This window comes from Equus asinus, chromosome 13 (genome assembly GCF_041296235.1).
Source record: "Equus asinus isolate D_3611 breed Donkey chromosome 13, EquAss-T2T_v2, whole genome shotgun sequence".
In the NCBI taxonomy this organism is placed as follows: Eukaryota; Metazoa; Chordata; class Mammalia; order Perissodactyla; family Equidae; genus Equus; species Equus asinus.
Window position 1 is genome coordinate 22,518,045 of NC_091802.1, and position 22,428 is coordinate 22,540,472.

The 22,428-nt window shown below is 42.5% G+C and overlaps 1 protein-coding gene across 2 annotated transcripts in view; it reads right to left on the minus strand.

The window, feature by feature from the left end:
- ASIC2 (acid sensing ion channel subunit 2) overlaps positions 1 to 22,428 on the minus strand; it is a 994,854-nt gene that overhangs the window by 13,518 nt on the left and 958,908 nt on the right. For both annotated transcript variants that reach the window (XM_044744752.2, XM_014862043.3), the window contains exon 4: positions 766 to 916. In XM_044744752.2, coding sequence (XP_044600687.1) covers positions 766 to 916 — 151 coding nt within the window. The remainder of the gene's footprint in view (positions 1 to 765; positions 917 to 22,428) is intronic.

Genomic DNA, 22,428 nt, shown 5'->3' on the forward strand with positions numbered 1-22,428 from the left:
CGCAGTTTACAAGCATTTCTATATCCTAATTTTGTCCTCATAACAGCTAATGATTCTGTTTTAAAGATAATGAAGGTGAGAACAGAGAGGTTTACTAAGTGGTGCCAGTCACACTGCAGGTGAGTGGGGGAACCTGAATGAGAAGCCACGGCCCCTGCCTCAGCCGCAGTCATCCTGCTATGCCACAACACCAAACTCTTCCGGCCCGGTGAGCGCCCCCTCCGCACTTCTGCCTCTGACATGCTGGCCGCCTCTGACGAGATGGCTGCACGCATTGTCACTCCGACAGCAGAAATGTCAGGACACGCACAGTTATTTGCTCGCTGATGGACTTTTGCTTCATTTGAAAGAGTGCTAGACATTTGGATGCAAGAAGGGAAACATCTGGATGAAAGCAACAAACATCTGGATGTTTGAATGTGTACCATATCAGGATGCAAGAATTGTGAGCATCCAGATATCTGGATACTAATCTCTAGGATGTAAGAGCGGCAGATAATTAGCAAACACATGAGCATTGGGAGGAATGTTCTCCAAACATCTGGACGCTTCTGGACACCAGGATGCTGCCTTGGTTGCTAGACTGGATGTTTCTATCTTCCCTTTAAATGTTTAGGAACCAAATAACAGAACAGTCTTTCCAGAACGACATCCCTTTGGATCCTAGTGGAGAGGGTAAAGTGTTTCCCATCAGGGTGAGAAATGCAGAGAAGGTCCCAGGAGGTCCCAGCGGGGCCCTGCGGCCGGCAGGCCCCTGGCACTGACCTGGCATGTGAACCATGCGGCAATTGCAGTTCTCCACAATGTAGCGGGTCTCACAGTCAATCCTACAGGCGGTGATGCTGTAAACAGGGAAGAAGTCGAGGCCCATCTCTGAGGACCGGCACTCACCCCACGGCGGGGGCAGGTATGTGAGCTGCAAGACAGGGAGAGGGGGAGCTGTCAGCCCTGGAGGTTCAGCCTTGACAGACTCAGTGGCTCATTCATTCACTTATTCAATCAACAAACAATGATTGAGCATCCACTACATGACAATCTAAGCTCCATTGACCTCACAGGCCTTCACCATTTGGCTCCAATGCTAGTCTTCCTATCTTATCTTTTATAACCTTCCCATAAAGACTGATCTTCTCAGAGTCTCTTACACATACCACATGTCTTCCCACTTCCACACTTCGTCATCTCACATCTCTTGGAATGACTCGGCTAAATTCTATCCTCTTGGCTTGGGACATTCCGACCCCAGGCCTCGATCTGGAGGACGAAACGTGGAGGAGGTTCAAGATGAAATGGCTTTAGGCATAAGCAATGTTACTTAGTCTCTTTGGCCCTGATTAGAGCAATTCTCCGGTGTCATGCCGTGGACAAACTCCTTTGGGGAAAATGACACTCTTATTCTCAGAGGTCCAATGACCATAAAATATTCTAGCACCTCTGGTACCTACCTGCTGGGGGGGTGGGGGGAGTGAAGAATGAGGGAACCAGTGGCTTTTGAGCACTAACTATGAAATAAGCCTCAAGCTAAGTCCCTTATACTTATCTTTCTCTTTTAATTGAAGAATAAAAAATGCAATAAAATGCATGCATTTTCAGTGCATAGTTCAACACATTCTGAAAAATGTGTATACCTATGTAACCCCCACTGCAATCAAGATATAGCACATTTTCAATCACTTCAGAAAGTTTCTTCCCATCTCTTTCCAATCAGGCCCCCACCCACCCAGGCAATCGCTGTTACAAATTCTGTCACCGTATGTTGGCTTTGCCTGCTCTCGAATTTCATATAAATGAAAACTTACGCTATGTGCTCTTTAGTGTCTGGCTTCTTTTGCTCAACACAACGTTTTTGAGATTTATCGCCATAGTTGCATGCATCAGTTCCTTTCTTTTTATTGCTGCATAGTTTTCCGTTGTACCAATACCCTACAATCTGTTTATCCATTCTCCCGATGACAGGCACTTGGATTGTCGCCAAGTTTGGTAATTACAAAAAAGCCCCTGCTAACATTTATATATGTCATTTTGTGGACATGTATTTTGATTTCTCTTGGGCAAATGGCGAGGAGTAGAGCAGTTGGTTCGTAAGATAGGTCTAGGTCTAACTTTATGGGAAACCGTGAACCTGTAATCTGAGTGGTTATACTATTCTTCACTCCCACTAGCAGTGTGCGAGAGTTCTAGTTACTCCACATTCTTGCCAAATCTTGATTTTGTCCATATTTTAAATTTTAGACATTCTTGTAGGTGTATAGTTGAACCTCATTGTTGTTTCTATTTGCGGTTCCCTGACAACTGATGATTGAGAGCACAATTTTATGTGCATATTGGCCGTTTATATATTATCTTTGTGACATGTCTTATTATTAAAAAGACTTGCTTGTTTTTTCCTTTTATTATTGAGCTGTAAGAGTTCTCCATATATTCTGGATACAAGTCCTTTGTCAGATATATATATTGAGAATATTTTCTCAATACCTTTCATAGTTTGTGGCTTTTCTTTTTCATTTTCTTAATGGTATGTATTTTTTTCTACTTTTAAAATCAACTGCATTAAGATATAATTGACATATAATAAAATGCATCAATTTTAAAGTACAAGTCAATGAATTTTTACAAATGTATACACCCTTGTAACAACCACTCTATCAAGATACAGAACATTTCCATTAACCCCCAAATGTTCCCTACTTGCAGTCACTCCCCCCTCCCCAGCCCTCAGGCCATCACTATCTGCTTTCTGTCATTATACATGAGTTTTGCCTGGTCTAGGATTTCATATAAATAGAACCTTATAGTAAGCATTCTTTTGTGTCTGGCTTCTTTCAGCATGTTTTTGAGATTCATTCATGCTCTTGCATGTATTGTAGTTTGTTCCTTTTTATTGCTGAATTTTACTTCTTCCTTTCTAGTGTTTATTCTTTTTATTTTCCTTTTCCTTCTTCACTACATTGCCTGGAAACTCTATATTGTATAATGTTGGAAAAAATGGAGAGACAGGATATCCTCACCTTATTCCTGAGCTTAGGAAGAAAGAGTTCATTATTTCACGATTAAATATGTTAGGCATACGTTTTTCTTAGATGCCCTTGTCAGAATGAGGCAGTTTTCTTCTATTTCTACTTTGCTGAGAGTTTTTATCTTCCAGGAGTATTGAGTTTTGGCAAATACGTATTCTGTTTCTATTGAGATGATCATATGATTTTTCTCCCTTATTCTGTTAACATGGTGAATGATATTGACTCATCTACAGATGCTGAACCCATCTTGCATTTCTGGGATAAGCCCCACTTGGTCACGATTTATCATCCTCTTTATATATTGCTCTATCCGATTTGCTATTATTTTGTGGAGGATTTTTGTATCTATGCTCATAAGTGATATTGTATTTAAATTACTTTTCTCGTCCTTGTCAGGTTTTGGTATTGGGGTTATTATGCTAACCTCATAAAATAAGACTTATAAAGTGTTTCCTCTTTCTCTGTTTTTTGAGTTTGTGTAGATTTGGTATCATTCCTACCTTAAGTATTTGACAGGATTTACAAGTGAAACCATCTGGACTTGGTGTGTGTGTGTGTGTGTGTGTGTGTAAGGATTTTTAATTATGATTCGGTTCCTTTAATGCATTTAGAGACATTCAGATTCCCTATTACTTTTTGTGATAGTTTTGTTGAGTTTTTTCCCCCAAGGAATTTGTCCATTTCATCTAAGTTTTTGAATTTATTGGCATTAAATTGTACATAATATTCACTTAGCATTTTTTAAATGTCTGTAGGATCGGTCGTGAAGTCCAGCCGTTGCTGATTCTAGTAACTTGTGTTATCTCTCTTCTTCCTTATTGTTTTTGATTCCTAATTTAATTAGGCTTTGTCAGAAAACATACCCTCCATGGTTCCATTCTCTTAAAATTTATCGAGATTGTTTTATCGTTCAGCATATGGCGTATCTTGGTGAATGCTCCATGTGCATTTGAAAAGTATGAGCATCCTGTAATTGTTGGTGGAGTGTTCTATAAAAGGTCGTCAGGTCAAGTTGTTTGATAGTGTTGCTCAAACCTTTGTTTTTACTGACTTTTTGTCTACTTACTTATCAATTACCGAGGGAAGAGTGTTGAAATCTCTAGCTATGACTGCGGATTTGTCTATTTCTCCCTTTAGTTTTATCAATTTTTGCTTCATGTATTTTGAGAACTTTTCATTCAGAACACACACATTTAGGATCATTATATCTTCTCAATGAATTGATTCCATTATCATTGTGAAATAACGCTCTTTATCTCATGCAATGTCTTTGTCTTGAAGTTTACTTTGTGTAATATAGATGTAACAGCTTTCTCATGCTTACTCTTTGTCTTTTCCCATTCTTTCCATTTTTTTCATCTATCCTTTCAGTTTTAATGTCAGAATATTTGTACATTTAAGGTACACCTCTTGTAAACAGCCTATTTGGGTGTTGCTATCTTACCCTATCTGACAATCTCTGCATTTTAATTGGAGGGTTTAATCCATGTATACTTAACATAATTCTTGATATGCTTGAGTCGAAGTCCCCATCTTACTCTTTGTTTCCTATTTGTCCCCACTGCTATTTCTTCCTTTGTTCTACCTTTCCTGACTCCTTTTGTGTTAATTGAGTAGCGTTTTAGCAGTTCATTCCATTTCCGCTATTGGCTTTTGATTTATACCTCTTTGTATTATTATTATTTTTAGTTGTTGCTCTAGGATTTACAATATGCTTGCTTAACTTATCACAGTCTATCTTGAATTAACATTATACCGCTTCTCATATAATTCTATTTACGTTCCTTCCTGTCCTTTTTGCTATTGCTGTCCTATATTTTATTTTTACATCTGTTAGAAACTCTATAGTACACTGTTATTATTTCTGCTTTAAGCAGCCCATTGACTTTCAAAGAAGTTGAGAAAAGAAAGAAAACATATTTTGTATTTACCCACAAATATACCATTTTCCCTATTCACCATTCTTTCTGTAGATCTGAATTTCCATTTGCTATCAGTTGTCTTCAGGCTGAAGAACTTTCTTTAATATTTCTTTCTTTAAAATTAAAAAAATTATTTTATTGAGGTCATATTGGTTTATAACTTTGTGTAATTTCAGGTGTACATTATTATATTTCAGTTTCTGTTTAGACTGCATTGTGCTCACCACCAATAGTCAAGTTTTTAATCTGTGCCCATACATAGATGCCTCTTTACCCCTTTCACCCACCCCACACCCCCTTCCTCTCTGGTAACCACTAATCTGTTCTCTTTATGCAAGTATGTGTTTATCTTCCACATATGAGTGAAATCACATGGTATTTGTCTTTCTCTGGCTTATTTTGCTTAACATAACACCCTCAAGTTCCATCCATGTTGTTGCAAATGGGGCGATTTTGTCTTTTTTTATGGTTGAGTAGTATTCCATTGTATATATATACTGCATGTTCTTTATGCATTCATCAGTGGATGGGAACTTGGGTTGCTTCCATGTCTTGGCTACTGTGAATAATGCTGCAATGAACAAAGGGGTGCATAGATCTCTTTATATTGTTGGTTTCATGTTCTTTGGATAAATACCTAGTGTGGGATAGCTGAATCGTATGGGATTTCTATTTTTAATTTTTTTGAGAAATCTCTACATTGTTTTCCATAGTGGCTGCACCAATTTGCCTTCCCACCAGCAGTATGTGAGGGTTCTCTTTTCTCCACATCCTCTCCAATATTTGTTATTTTTTGTCTTGTTAATTATAGCTATTCTGACAAGTGTAAGGCGATATCTTATTGTAGCTTTGACTTACATTTCTCTAATAATTAGTGATGTTGAACATCTTTTCATGTGCCTGTTGGCCATCTGTATATCTTCTTTGGAAAAATGGGGTCTGTTCATATCCTCTACTCATTTTTTGATTGGATTATTTGTTTTTTTGTTGTTGAGTTGTATGAGTTGTTTATATATTTTGGAAACTAACCCCTTGTCAGATATATGATTTGCAAATATTTTCTCCTAGCTCTTGTGTTGTCTTTTTCATTGCAGAAGATTTTAGTCTGACGTAGTCTGTTTTTTCTTTTGTTTCTCTTGCCTGAATAGACCATTGTATTCGAAAAGATGCTGCTAAGATTGATGTAAAAGAATGTACTGCCTATATTTTCTTCTAGGACTTTTATGGTTTCAGGTCTTATGTTCACATCTTTAATTCATTTTGAGTTAATTTTTGTGTCTGGGGTAAGATAATGGTCTACTTTCATTCTTTTGCATGTGGCTGTCCAGTTTCCCCAACACCATTTGTTGAAGAGACCTTCCTTTCTCCATTTTATATTCTTGGCTCCTTTGTCAAAGATTAGCTGTCCATACATGTGTGGTTTTATTTCTGGGCTTTCAATACTGTTCCATTGACCTATGTGCCTGTTTTTGTGCCTTTACCATGCTGTTTTAATTACTACAGCTTTGTAGTATATTTTGAAGTCAGGGATATGTGATGCCTTCAGTTTTGTTCTTTTTCTTAGGTTTGCTTTGGCTGTTCAGGGTCTTTTGTTGTTCCACATAAATTTTAGGATTCTTTGTTCTATTTCCATGAAGAATGTCATTGGGATTCTGATTGGGATTGCACTGAATCTGTAGATTGCTTTCAGTAATATGGACATTTTGACTATGTTTATTCCAGTCCATGAGTGTGGAATGTCTTTCTATTTCTTTATGTCTTCTTCAATTTCTTTCAACAATGTCTTGTAGTTTTCAGTAGGTAGGTCTTTCACCTCTTGGCTAAGTTTATTTCTAGATACTTTATTCTTTTTGTTGTGATTATAAATGGGATTGTATTCTTGATTTCTCTTTCTGCTACTTCGTTATCAGTGTAGAGAAATGAAATTGATTTTTGTAAATTGATTTTGTATCCTGTAACTTTGCTATAGTTGTTGATTATTTCTAATAGTTTTCTGTTAGATTCCTTAGGGTTTTCTATATATAGAATCATGTTTTCCACAAAGAGTGAGAGTTTTACTTCTTCCTTTCCAATCTGGACCTTTTATTTCTTTTTCTTGCCTAATTTCTCTGGCCAAAACTTCTAGTACTGTGTTGAATAGGAGTGGCAAGAGTGGGCAACCTTGTATTATTCCTGTTCTCAGAGAGATGACTTTCAATTTTTCCCTGTTGAGTATGATGTTGGCTGTGGGTTTGTCATATATGGCCTTTATTATGTTTAGGTACTTTCCTTATATACACATTTTATTGAGAGTTTTTATCATAAATAGATGTTGGATCTTGTCAAATGCTTTTTCTGCATCTAACGAGATAATCATGTGATTTTTATTCCTCATTTTGTTAATGTGGTGTATCACAATGATTGACTTGCAGATGTTGAACCATCCCTGCGTGACTAGAATAAATCCCACTTGATTATGGTGTATGATCCTTTTAATGTATGGCTGTGTTTGATTTGCCAATATTTTGTTGAGGATTTTTGCATATATGTTCATCAGCAATTTTCCTGTAATTTTCCTTCTTTGTGTTGTCATTGTCTGGTTTTGGCATCAGGGTAATGTTGGCCTCTTAGAATGAATTAGGAAGCATTCTCTCTTCAATTTTTTGAAATATTTTGAGAAGGATAGGTATTAAATCATCTTTGAACAATGGGTAGAATTATCCAGAGAAGGCATTTGGTCCTGGACTTTTGTTTTTTGGGAGGTTTTTGATTACTGTTTCAATTTCTTGTGATTGGTCTACTCAGATTCTCTATCTCTTCTTGATTCAGTTTTGGGAGGTTGTATGAGTCTAAGAGTTTATCCATTTCTTCTAGGTTATCCAATTTGCTGGCATACAGTTTTTCATAGTACCTTTTTATAATCATTTGTATTTCAGTGGTATCTGTTGCCATTTCTCCTCTTTCATTTTTAATTTTATTTATTCAAGCCTTCTCTCTTTTTTTCTTAGTGAGTCTGGCTAAGGGTTTGTCTACTTTATTTATATTCTCAAAGAACCAGCTCTTTGCATTAATACAAAGGATCAATACCATTGACCCTTTTTTTAGTCTCTATTTCATTTATTTCTGCTCTAATTTTTATTATTTCCCTCATTCTGCTGACTTTGGCTTTGTTTGTTCTTCTTTTTCTAGCTCTGTTAGGTGTAGTCTAAGATTACTTATTTGAGATTTTTCTTCTTTGTTGAGGTAGGCTTGTAGAGCTGTAAATTTCCCTCAGGATTGCTTTTGCTGCATCCCATAAGAATTGGTATGTTGTGTTTTTATTTTCATTTGTCTCCAGGTGTTTTTTGATTTCTCCTTTTGTTTCTTCATTGATCCAATGGTTGTTCAGTAGCATGTTGTTTAGTCTCCATACGTTTATGACTTTCTCTGCCTTTTCCTTGTAGTTGATTTCTAGTTTCACAGCATTGTGCTCAGAAAAGGTACTGATATGATTTCAACCTTCTTAAATTTATTGAGGCTTGCCTTGTTTCCCAACATATGGTCTGTATTTGAGAATGTTCCATGTGCACTTGAGAAGAATGTGCATTCTGCTGTTTTGGATAGATGTACTCTATACATATCTATTAAGTCCATCTGGTCTAGTATTTCATTTAAAACCATTGTTTCCTTGTTGACTTTTTGTCTGGATGATCTGTCCATTGATGTAAGTGGGGTGTTTAGGTCCCCTACTATTATTGTGTTGCTGTCAATTTCTCCCATTAGGTCTGTTAATAGTTGCTTTACATAGTTGGTGCTCCTGTGTTAGGTGCTTATGTATTAATAAGTGTTATGTCCTCTTGGTGGACTGTCCTCTTAATCATTATATACTGCCCCGCTTTGTCTCTCATTGTCTTTTTTATCTTGAAGTCTGCCTTGTCTGATATAAATATGGCAACACCTGCTTTCTTTTGCTTGCCATTTGCTTGGAATATCATCTTCCATCCTTCACTCTGAGCCTATGTTTGTCTTTAGAGCTGAGATGTGTTTCCTGGAGGCAGTATATTGTTGGGTCTTGTTTTTTAATCCATCCAGCCACTCTTTGTCTTTTTACTGGAGAATTGAATCCATTTACATTTAGAGTGATTATTGACATATGAGGGCTTAATACTGCCATTTTATCTCTCATTTTCTGGTTGTTCTATATTTCCCTTGTTTCTTTTCCCTTGCATTCCTGACTGCCATTTCAGTTTGGTGGTTTCCTGTGATGGTTTTCTGAGTTTTCTGTTTATGATTTGTGGTTCTGCTCTGATTTTTTGTTTAGTGGTTACCATGAGGTTTGTATAAAAGATCTCATAGGGCCTGGCCCTGTGACCTAGTGGTTAAAGTTCTGCATGTTCCACTTTGGTGGCCTGGGTTTGTGAGTTGGATCCTGGGCATGGACCTATTTCACTCACCAACCATGCTGTGGAGGTGTCCCACATACAAAAATAATAGAGGAAGATTGGTACAGATGTTAGCTCAGGGCTAATCTTCCTCAAGCAAAAAAAAACCCAAAAAAGAGTAGGATTGGAAATGGATCTTAGCTCAGGGTGAATCTTCATTGGCAAAAAAAGAAAAAAGAAGATCTCATAGATGAGCTAGTCTATTTTCCTATAGCTTCTTATCTCCATTAGCCTAAGCAGCTTCCATCCCATTCCTCTTCCCCTTCTGAATTATTATTGTCACAAATTGTTTTTTGTGTTGTGAGCTTGTGACTACATGAAGTGTTTATAGTTATTTTTGATGTTTTCCTTCCCTTTATCTTTTACGTTATAATTGTTTACTAACCTATTCTGATACAGAGCTGCAATTTTCTGATTCTATGTACTTATCTCCTTGCTCAAGGTTTTGTAAACCTTTGCTTTTTAGTTTCAGATGGGAGAGATCCTTTCATTGTTTCTTGTAAGGCAGGCCTAGTGATGATGAACTCCCCCAGCTTTTGTTTATCTGGGAAATCTTTTATTTCTCCATGGTATCTGAAGGATAGTTTCTCTGGATGGAGTAATCTTGGCTGAAAGTTTTTGTCTTTCAGTATTTTGAATATATCATTCCATTCTCTCCTAGCCTGTAAGGTTTCTGCAGAGAAATCTGCTGAAAGTCTTGTAGGAGTTCCTTTGTAGGTTATTTTCTTCTGCCTTGCTGCCCTTAATATTTTTCTTTGTCATTGACTTTTGCCGGTTTTAGTATTATATGCCTTGGAGAAGGTCTTTTTGCATTGATGTAATTAGGAGTTCTATTGGCTTCATGTACTTGTAAGTCCAGTTCTTTCCTCAGGTTTGGGAAGTTCTCAGTTATTATTTCTTTGAACAAGCTCTCTGCTCCTTTCTTCCTTGCTTCTCCCTCTGGAATATCTATAATCCTTATGTTGCTTTTCCTAAATGAGTCAGATATTTCTCAAAGAATTTTTTCATTTTTTAAAAAAATCTTATTTCTCTCTCCTCCACCTGAAGAATTTCTATATTCTATATTTCTATTCTCTAAATCATTAATTCTGTCAGCTCTATGTTTCATGGTTTCTAGATTATTTTTTATCTCATTAATTGTGTTCTTCATATACAGAATTTTTGCTTTGTTTTTTTTTTTTTTTAGAGCTTCAATCTCTTTGGTGAAGTATTCCTTCTGCTCATTAATTTTATTCCTGAGCTCATTGAACTGTCTGAGTTTTCTTGTAACTTGTTGAGTTTCTTTGTGACAACTATTTTGAATTCTCTGTCATTTAGATTGTAAATTTCTGTGACTTCAGGATTTGTTTTTGGAGAGTTGTCATTTTCCTTCTACTCTGAAATATTACTGAAGTTCTTCATGGTGTTTGATGAATTGATTCTTTGGCAGTGCATTTGTCATAGTATCAGGTTGCAAATTCCACCTGCCATTGCTGGGGGTGGGGGTGGGGCAGCAGCTGTGTTTTCTGATCCTGTCCTGTCTGCTGGAAGTTGTGCCAGTAGGGCTGCTCCGCATTTGTCTGGACTGGCCACAGCCACTTGGTGAGTCATGCAGGCACACACAGGCAGGGCCTCTGTCCTCTGCCAGTTGGTCACTCTCATGCAGGCAGGACCACTGCACTTGGCAGGGGACTGGCTGATCTGCTGCACTAGACAGGAGGGGAGGGGTGCTTTCTTTCAAGCATGGGCCAGCTCTGCACTTGTGGGAGGCTAGCCTGAGCTACTGCACTTAGTGAGTGAGGCTCCTTGCTGGAGTTGAGCCCCTGTCACTCAGTGAGGAGTGTTCCCATGGGTGGGACCACCATGGCATGGTGGGTGCTCTTGCGGACTGGGTTAGCACTCCACAAGCACTCGTGGGCAGGCCAGGCTTCCCCTGCCTCCTCTTAGTTGTGCTGGCCACTGTGTGAAGACCCATGACCTGGATCACTGCCACCAGGGAAGGGAAGGGGCCTGCTCACCTAGTTCCACTGCTTCCTGGGGATCCAGTCCACCTACCTTCAGTTATATGGCTGCATGGATCTCTCAGGCATCCTACCGTACTTTGTAGGGAATTCTCTGTTAGTTAATGAATGTCCATTTAGTTGTAACTGAGAGGGGAGAGACAAAGGGAACAACTCACTCTGCCATGATGCTGATGTCACTCTCTAATATTTCTCGTAGTATGGGTTTACTTGTGGCAAATATTCTCACTTTTCATTTAGCTACAAGATGTCTTAGTTTTGTCTTTATTGTTGAAACATGCTTTGGCTGTATATAGAATTCCAGGTTGCTAAGTGTTTTCCTTCAGCATTTCAAAGATGTTCCACCATCTTCTGGCCCCCATTGTTTCTGATGAGAAATTAGTCACAATCTTTTCAGTGCTCTCCTCTATGTATTCTATGAGTTATGCCTTTTTTCTCTGACCGCTTTGAAGATTTTCTTTTCCTTTTTCTTTTTTTAGTTTTCAGGATTTTAACTATGCCATACTTAGATGTGGTTTTCTTTGTATTTATCCTGCTTGGGTTCACTGAGGTTCCTGGACCTGTACAAAGATGTTTTTGAACAAATTTGGAAAAATTTTAGCCAGTATTTCTTCACTTATTGTTTTCCTCCATTCTTTCTCTCTCCATTTTTTCTGGAATCCTAATTATATGCACGTTGGACTGCTTGATACAGTTCCACAAGTCATCAAGGCTCTGCTCACTTTCATCAGTCTTTTTTCTCTTTGTGTCTCATTTGAATAATTTCTATTAACCTGTCTTCAGGTTTGGTGTTCATTTATTGTTTTCTATCTAATCTTCTGATAACCCCATCCAACAGTTTTTAAATTTCAGATAATTATACTTTTCAGTTCTTGGTTGACTTTTTATTTTTATTACTTTTTATTTTTTTGGTGAGGAAGATTAACCCTGAGCTAACATCCATTGGCAATCTTCCTCGTTTTTTTTGCTTGAGGAAGATTAGCCCTAAGCTAACATCTATGCCAATCTCCCTATATTTTTTGTATGTGGGATGCCTCCACAGCATGGCTAATGAGTGGAATAGGTCCACATTCCAGCATCCGAACTGGTGAACCTGGGCCACCAATGTGGACCATGCAGAACTTTAACCACTCAGCCACGGGACCCTTGGTTGACTTTTTTAAAAAAAGTTTTGATAACTTGCCTAAAAGTTTCTCATGATTTACATCTTTCTGCAATTATTTAACATGTTTATTGTTGTTATTTTAAAGTTACTCTTTTACAGTTCCAACATGGGTTACATGTGGGTCTGTTTCTACTGATTGTTTATTTTTCTTTTCATATTTTTCCTCTTTCTTCACGTGTCTAGTAGTTTTTGATTGTATACTGGATATTATGGATAACTCTTTACAGTGACTCTGGATCAGTTATCTTCCTCTGGATACTACTGAGTTTTGTTCCAGCAGGTAGTTAAATTAATGGTGAATCACTTTGATTTTGTGGAGGAGCTGTTCAGGCTTTGTTTAAAGATGGGTCTATTTTAGTTTTGCCCTTAGTCCTGGGCTATAGCCCATAGTTCTTCAATGTGATCTCAGCTCCTGAGGAATGATACTTCTGGGGTTTCAATGGAAAGCCTGAGGTGTTTACTAAGTCTCTCTAACTTAGTGGGGCTTGAATTACTAAGTCTGCCTCCCCTGCAGTGGCAGCTGCTGAAATTACTGCTCAGTTCTTCCAACTGTTGTTTTTCTCCTGGGCCTCTTGGAGTCTCTCCTCATCTGTATGAAGTTCAAGGTTCAGTCCAGAATTTTAGAGAGGTTCATATAAAAATTTTGACACTCTCCCTCTGTGGGTCTCTCCTTTCTAGGATTTTTCTTCCCAATTTTGAGCCTTTCTGACTTGTGACTTCTTAACTTCACGACTGCTGCTTTCTGCTTGAGCTCCGGCTCCAGTATTCCCTTAGAACTTGACGTACTCTCAAGGAAGAGGTCAGGTAAATAAATGTTCCCTTCCTTCAAGGGCTGTATACCCTCCAGCTTCTGCCTGCTTTTAGTTTCTCCCCAGTGCCATCAAAGAGTAGTTTTAAAATATTTTGTCCAGAGTTTATGACTACTATTTCCAGGAGGGTTAGTCTGATGTAAACTACTCCACCATTACTGACAACCAAAAGTCTCTGTATGTATTTTATTTAACATTCACAGGACTCCTTTGAGGAAGATGTTCCTATTGATGAGGAAACTATCAGAAAGGTTAAGGAGCCTGTCCAGGATCACATACCTTGTCGGTGGCAGAGCCAGCATATGGACCCGGGAATTTCTGGCTCCAACCTTGTGCTTGTCCACTATACTATGTTGCCTCTATAGAAAGTTGGTGGAAGAGGGGGACAAACACTGCAGGGAGGACTCTTCAGAGCTTTTATCTTTTGTTTTTATCTGGTGATTCCTTTCTTACTCCTTTCACTTGAAGCCTTGCTTTACTGTCTCATCTTTCTTTGGAGTTCATGAGCCAACCAGGCTTTGCACAAATTTCCTATATGGCCTTGAAAAAGCTGCTATTCTCCTTTGGATCTTAGTTTCTCATCTGTAAATAGGGAGGATTTGGGAGTAGGGTTGATATTCTATGATTAGAATGGATTGGGTCTCCTATGTCGCTCAATATTGGATCCATAAACACACAAACTGGATTTGGGAAGGACTAATAGAGACTTTTGGCAAGGCTGGGGTCTAAAATGATGTAAATTAATTTTGGGAGGGGGACTCATTTCTTTCCTTTCTGCTAAAACAGGTTCCCATGGTGGGTGGGCCAAGAACGTAGCTGGTGAAGCTCTGGTGATGGGCCAAGGTTTGTTCAGGGTCAACCGCTTCCCTTTTGTTGCGGAGGTCATGATTCAGATGCCACAGCTATTCTGCTGTGGCTGCTTCATCGTTTGTTCCATCAGCTTTTCTGCCACAGCAGCTGGAAAACCACAGCATACGCTCTTGCATACCGATGAGTGTCTGAAAGTAGGTTGGAGTATTTGTTTATCCCGGGCAAGCTAAGCCTCAGGGGGACCCTGAAGCACCGTCTTCAAATATCTGAAGGGCTATCTCAGGGAAGAAGAATTAGATTTGTTTTCTGGCATCCCAGGGGGAAAGATAGACACAAGAAGAGTTGTAATAGGGGAACAGGAGGGGATGATCGCATTTATTGACGTGTGGGCACTGTGGTAGGCACGTGACATGGATTACCTTATTTAATCCTAAAGAAGGACAAATTCTGGCTCGATTTTCTAATCGACTACTATGATTCAATAATAAAATCACTGTCTTGAGAGTGAGTTCCCCATCATGAGAAGTGTTCAAGGAGAAGCTACACAACTACCTGGCTGGGATGGGAAGAGAGAGGTTCAACCATTGAGTATGCAGTGCATGAGATGACTTCTAGTCTCTTAAGCCCCTATGTCTAATTATAGACCCTAAATCTATTATTTTAATTTGAGAATGAGAGGCAGTGGAACGAACCACACAGAGCCTTGAACCCCACTCTTCCATGGGCTAGCTGTGTGACTTTGGGTACACTACACAGCCCCCACTTCCCACCCCAGCTTTTAGTCTCCTCTTCTGATTCAGTGAGATCAGTTAAGCGCCTAGCAGCTAGCAGGTGCTCGCCAAGACTTGGTTCCCATCCCCTTCCCCTAATAAACTCCTTCATGTTCTTCTATCCTGTCATTCATTCAGCAAATAGCCCAGCTCCATCTCTCCTCCCTTTGCAACTTGGTTCTCTAGACCAGCAAATCTCCGCCCTTTTGGACTCAAGTTATTTCGAGTTGGGTTTATTATGATAAGGACTCCCGCTAATTCAGACATCCAAGTCGAGATGACACCAGGCATCTGGATCTTGGGGTCTGGAGCTGGGAGAGAGATTTGGGCTGGAGATGCAAATGTGGGATGTATAATGAAGCTATGGGGTGGGTGATCCAGCCCAGGGAGAGAGAAGGGACGTCAAGCATTGAGCCTGGAAGTGTTGCTGCTTTCACTTGACAGCTCATCCTCCCTTAGCCTTCTTTTCACTGTGCCATGGAACTGGTGGCTTTGGATAATTGCTTAAATTTATGAACTGAGCAAAGAACTCAGAACTTTTGTGATTGAATACACTGGTGCTTGCCTTTCATTGCTCCACTGTCATGAGGCAACACTCCACAGTCATTTTCATTTTATAAAGAGAAGCTTGTGTTTGCTCTCTCCTTGCCTCGGGACATCTTGTGCTGTTTCTTAACCATGGGCTTTCCCAGCCTCTCCCAGCCCACACATCCCGAGGCATGCCAGCAGGTGGCGCTGCGCTTAGTGTTGCTGACTAAGGCATCTCTCTGGTCAGAGCTACCCCGAGGGAGTCAGCCAGGCTCCTAGGCTCTTGACTCATTCCCTGGCCTTTTCAGTGTGTCTGCAGCCCACACTCTGAGGCTTTGGATGGGATGCTGCTGTGGGGGGATGCTGAGAGACGATGAAACTGCATAAGAATATGTTCACTCTGTTCCTGGAAAGGGTAGGAAAGACATGAGGAGAGAGAAAGGAGGAGGGAGACAAGGAGAAATGCCCGCTTAGCTCACCTGATACCCACCTGGCTCTTTGGTTATGTCAGCTACTTGGCCTCCTGCTTCGGGGATTGGATGCGATGCTCACCTGGACCGAATCTCTTTAGGCTTGGGGATCCCCCTGCAGGTTTCTTCCCAGGGCTAGGTCAGGGTTTTCATTCCGGCCTGCCTGGCTTCCTCCTCTTCCTCACTAACCCACCTGGCCCAGATCCTGGTTCCCCATCTGCCAGGAGTGCCCATGTTAGGAGCGTGTGCTCTGTGGACAGATCCAGCTGGGTTTGAATCCTGGCTCTGCCACTTACTTTGCGGAGGACCTTGGATAAGTGCCTGAGCCTCTCTGACCTCCCCTTTCTGCATGAAAATCACCTTGAGATATTACTACTTTAGAGGGACACTGTGAGTTTTGAACATAAGGTATGTGTAACCTGGCTGTCACCCTCGGCTGACATCTGGTCTCCGTCCTGTGTCACGTGGACAGGACGTGAGGCTCAGCCCCTCATTAAGTTCCACGGCAAGCCCACCTGCCAAAGGCGTGAGAACATATGGCAGATGTCGGACAGAGTTGGAGGAGGGGTCTCCATCAGAGCTCAGCTCCCTCACCTTGCTTAGTCCTAGCCCCTTTCCATCTTTCTCTCTCCTTCCCTCCTTCCCTCCTTCTCTCTCCTTGTGTGTTTTGCTACGTTTCCCAGGAGCAGAATCAACATATCCTTAGACAGTTTCATCATCCTCTGAAGTCTTGGCACATGGCAACACCCTCTCCCAGAGTTTCACCTGATCACGGTGTTTTCCCAAGGAAAGCAGTTCCTCCCTTGGAGGAATTCTAGAGCCGAATGTCAAGATGTTTCTTCCGCCTTGTTATGTAACGAGATGAACTATCTCCAAGAATACCTGATGCATAATAGATGCTGAATAAGCCAAAGCTGTGGTCTCCTTGTGAGTCATTATTGATCTCTATCTCCCCACGTGGGGGTTGGCAGGTGGAGAACAGTGACCAGGGACCAGAGCCCACCTGGTCGTGCCTTTGCATCACTATCACAGACACACACTCTGATGACCAGAAACACAGAAACCCACTCTGATGACCCATGGCACACACTTGTTTTGTTATTTCTGAAGTCCTCCCCCTGGGATATGTAGCTGCTTGTTATTGCCTGGAAAGCTGGCATTCAGCAGTTTTGGCCACTTCTTCATGACTGTGCCAGTGAGGACCCATGTGGGTAGAATAGTGAGAGGAGCACTTGGGGCTTTGAGGGGAAGGGGAGTCCCGTTGGTTAGTGCCCCCCATGCATCAGGCATGTGCTGGGCCCTTTACTTGAGTTAACTCGTTTTATCTTCTCAACAAGTAGCGAGGTTGGTATTATTACCTCCTTTTGACAGATGAGGAAACTGAGGCCACGTCAGGTTATGTACACTTCCCCGGGTCACTAATTACATGGACTGTGGGTCTCTTAGACTCTAAAACCCCTACTCTTTAAAGTGGTTTGCAAACTTTTAAAAGCCACAGACTCCCCCCACGCCCACCTTTCTAATCAAATATGACACTGAAGCCAAGATAATAAACAAACAAAGGAGAGCGGCTGTGGGTGCAGGTGGGGGGCCCAGAGTCTTAGGCTCAGTCTTCCTGCCCTGCAGTGGGCCCCCCAAAAGCTCTCAGGAATGCCAAGGCTTACGGTGCAGAGTTTGAACACCCCCATGAGGTTCCAGAGACTCATGTGGATCCTTGGGCAGGAACCAAGACCTCTAGCCTTGCTTCTCTGCTCCATCAAATGAGGGGTCTGGACTACAGAGCTGCCAACCTCCTCCAGAATCTTCAACGCTCTGAGTCTGTGCCTCCCTACAATCCAGGATTAAGGGTGCGGCGTGGGTGGGCTGCTCTCAGATGATTGGTCTGGTCTAAATATTTGGCTCAGCATGTCTTTTCTTCCTTTTGTCTGTTTGGAGAAACTGATCAAGAGGAGGCCAGGGCGACCCTGGCTCACAGCCAGCAGAAAGCCCGGGCGCTCTGGGAAAGGCTGCCTTGAGATGGAGGAAGAAAATCCCCTTTGCAATTGGTTTTTCAGAGAATATAGTCAAAGGGTGTTGAGCTTGCTCAGCCAGGCTCCCAGTGACGAGGACGGGCTCAGCCTGAGGGAGGCGGCCGCTGGGGGTGCAGGGAACAGGAGTGGGGGTACAGTCTGGCCTGTTACAAAAGCCTCAGAAGGGCTTTTGTTAACCCAGCCAGCCCAGGGTCCAGCCCAGTCGAACAAGGACTTCATTAACACCCAGGATGGGCCAGGTACTGGGCCTAGGTGAGGAAAATGGGGTACCTGCTCTTGAGGGGCTCCTGTTTGCCCAAGCCCCCTCCTGCCACCATCTAAGGGCATGCCCTCAGATCCCTGAGGCCTGCTCTCTTCCTCCTCTTCCAGCCAGCACAGCCGAGGGGTCGTGGGAAGAACACAGCGTCACCACTGACAGGCTGTGTGGCATTGGCTAAATTACTTAACTATCTGGGCCTCAGTTTCCTTATCTGCAAAACAGAGCTAATAATCTGCAACCCACAGGGCTTCCCTGAGGATTAAATGAGACAATAGGCTGGAAGCGCACCTTGCACAGTTTTTACACGTGTTTGCTGAGTCATTAGGTTAGGGAAGCACTCATGAAAGTCCTCCATTCAAGGTGTCGGTCTGGAGGCTGGTCCCATGAGCCTGTCCTATTTGACATCTTCCTCTCCAGCCACACCCATATCTCTTCCTGCTCACTGGATCTCAGGCCCTCAGTACAGAGCCTGGCACATAGTAGGTGCTTTATACTTGTTTATTGAATGAATGAATGAATGAATGAATGAATCACCCCATCCTGCTTTCTCCTAGCCCAAGTCCAGAGGATGAGTGCAAGGGGGTGCCCTCTCCAAGCCAGGCAGGAGCACAGGGTCCACTGTGTTGGTTCCCATGAGCTCTGCACTGAGGAGGCTCAGCTCTGAACCACATCTGAGTCCTGGATTAGCTGATGGCAGGTTTTCCTGTGTGACCTTGGGCATGCCACTCAACTGCTCGGGGCATCTCTGTCCCATTCATAAGGGATGGGGCCTGAAGGGCACTGTGCTCTGGAAGACCCCAGGTTTAGGATCAAGTGGCTCCGTGAGGTCCCCCTCTTCTAGGCGTGCCCTGCGATCTCTCCCTTATTTTTCCACCTTCCCCTCTAAGTGCAAACTTCTGCCTTGCCCGCCCAGATGGAGGAAAGTCAGTCTGCTTTTTGAGTCATAATTTTTGGTTTGAGGTTTTTATGGCATCCTGCCAAGTGATTTAAGTGTGTTCACAAATGATTATATTGTGCTCCTTTTAAACAATACTGAAATCAAGTCAAATAGTAAAATCAAATCCACCAGTCAGTCAGTAACAGAGGCAGCGATGAGGTCTCAGGGGAGAATGTCCTTGTGGGCAGCACAGAAGCAGTGAGGCACGCCCAGCCCCCAGCCCCTTCTGGCTTCAGGCAGAGTCCAACCCACAAGGTCAAAGCAGAAGGGATGGGATCAGGAAGAAGCAAAGGCGTGGTAAAGAAACTGAACGATAACGACACCTGCCAGTTGGAGCGCACATATGCGCCAGGCCCCGTGGCGGGTGCTTTAAAGGATATCGTCTCTTTCAATCTTCACAATGACCCGGGAAGAATAGGTAGGTACCACATACCCATAAGACTGACTGCAGGCTAACTGATGGTAGGGACACAGCTGGTATTTATTGAACCCTCACGAAGCATCGTATTTGTACTGACTCCTTAAATCCTCATGACGACCTTACAGGGTTGGGACTTTTATTATCTCCATTGTATTGAGGTGAGACTGGGCACATAAGTGCCTATGGTCACATGGATAGTGGGTGGCAGAGCTGGGATTAGAACCCAGCAGACTACAATTTTAACAACTACCCACATTACCTTGCCTAAAGAAAGAATATAAGGCCGTGGGTGGTGTCCACAGGAAGCAGAGGCAATCATTGGATGGGTGGGTGGGTGGAGGCTGTTGCAGAGATCTGAGAGGCTAGAACATGTGTTCTTCAGGCCTCCGTATGGGAAATATCGCATAGATTCGTGGAATCATTTAGTCCTCACAACCACCTTGCCAGTTAAATATTATGATCCCCATTTTACAGATGAGCACCTTCCCAACATCACACAGCTCGGTAACTCGCCCAACATCACACAGCTAAGAAGTGGCAGAGGCAGGATTCGGACCCAGGTCTGTCCACCTGCAAGGCTCTTGACTGGGGGTCAGAAGGCATCGCAATCTTGGCTCTGCTGCTACCCCACTGTCCCCTCTAGAGGACTTAGCTTTTTCATCTGTAGCATCTGGGTTCAGAACAGACAGCCTCCAGGTATGGTACAGTACAGGTGGTGGTCCTAGGGCAAACCAGGTGACGGCTTCCCCTCCTCCCATCCTGGGCATATGGCAGACATCACCAATCAATCACAGATGTGATCTTAGAATTTATCTAAACGTTGCCATTTGACTGAAATTGGAACCGAGAGGAAATGTATTTTGGGAGGCTTCATCTGCAGAAACCATCGAACTCCACATTCTTAAATATTCATGTAGACCAGATAAAACTTATGGACTATATAAAATACAGAATGTGACTTCCCTGCAAGAACAGGAACACAATCTGCCCTCTTGTGTAGGAGCATCCCTGATTGGCGTTTGGACCAATCGGACCACAGGAAGCTTCACCCAATCAGAATTCGGTGACGTCTTGATCCTCCACTGGGGTCACGCACAGAGTTGTTTGTCTTGCTGGTTGGAAACTAAGTAGTAGTAGTAACAGCTGATGTAGCACTTTATCAGGCAACAAATATCAATTTAAAAAGTGAATTACCTGTGGTTTGTGACTAATAACAAAATAATAAAGTTATATTCATTGCAAAATGTCTATGAGTGGGAGAGAACGTGACAAGAGCAGAAAATGTGAATTGTCTATGCGAAAAAGCAAGAGGATGTTTTTTTGAAAGACTATAACTTGCCTCATTCTAACATGACTTTCACCTTGGGCCTACTGGCTCTAGATATGCCTCTGAAACTCCACAAGGATCCTTCTAGCTTTGGTGTCATGGGGCAGATAGCTTCTGCAGTTTTATTTTCATCCGTACCTCCATTAGTCCATCCATCCATCCACCCATCCATCCACCTACCCATCCATCTATCCACATACCCACTCATCCATCCATCCATCCATCCATCCATCCATCCATCCATCCACACATCCACACATCCATCCATACATCCATCCACCTACCCATCCATCTATCCACATACCCACTCATCCATCCATCCATCCATCCATCCATCCATCCATCCACACATCCACACATCCATCCATACATCCATCCACACATCCATCCACCAACCCATCCATCTATCCACATACCCACTCATCCATCCATCCATCCATCCACACATCCACCTTCCATGTGTCCAATAAACATTTATTAAGCACCTAATCTGTTCCGGGAACACTGCTAGGAATTGAGGAGATGAAGGTGAATAAGATGTGGTTTCTATGCCCACGGGGCTTATAGTCTAGAAAGAACAGACATGCACATAACTAAGCAAGTGCTATAATGGGGTAACAACGTACAGAAATAGTCGGGGCACTGAGGAGGGCATGGCCAGACCAACTTGAAGTGGGGGGAGGTCAGAAAAGACTTTATGGAGGGGACTGGTTACGTTTGAGCTGAGTCTAGAAAGACTCTGATTCATTAGGCAGATCAGGAATGGAAGGGTGTTCTGGGTCAAGGGAACTGCTCAGACAAAGGCACAGAGGTATAGAGAGGCCTGGCCTGGAGGGGGAGCCCCAAGCAGTGCAGCCAGGTGGGCACATGGGTGAGTATCAGGTTGGGTGCTCAGTGCCGAGGGAACAGCCCCACCACCGGACCAACGGGATGACTGAAACATTCTCCATGATTATTACTGTGACTCCCACCCATGCAGCGAACATGCATCACTAGCAGGTACCAGCCTCTCTAAATTCACGTCCTCTCTTCCACTCCCCAGTGTGAGAGCTGCCTCGGCAGAAGGACGCACTCCGTGTGTCTGTGCATGCTGACGCGCCATTATAGCCACAGCTTCATCTGGACACAATTTCTTGGGCAAGTGCTGTCAGCGCTGCAGTGTGCTCTCAGCAAATTGCCTTGGTGTGTGATTTGCTGGTTCAAACAGGGGGAGGGGAAGTGTTGCAGGGATGCAGGTTGGGGGGTGGGCGGTCTCACCCAGAGGAGTGGGCTTGGAGTCACACACAGGCCTGGTGTGGCCACTGATTCACAGGCTGACGTGGGTCAGGCTCTTCACCCTTCAGAGTCTCGGGTCATCTTCAGTCCCTTCAGCCCTGGGCTGGGCTATTGCCTTAAGTGTCGCTTTGTCTCCTCCTGTCCAGGACCCAGGTGGGTTGTCCCCCTGACTTAGTGCTGTGGGGTCCTCATGAGATAGTACTGGGGGGTCCTGACTCTCCCGGCCTCTTTCTCTGACCCACATTCCCAGCTCTCATGAAATGGCCATTTAGATTCCAGACCACATCT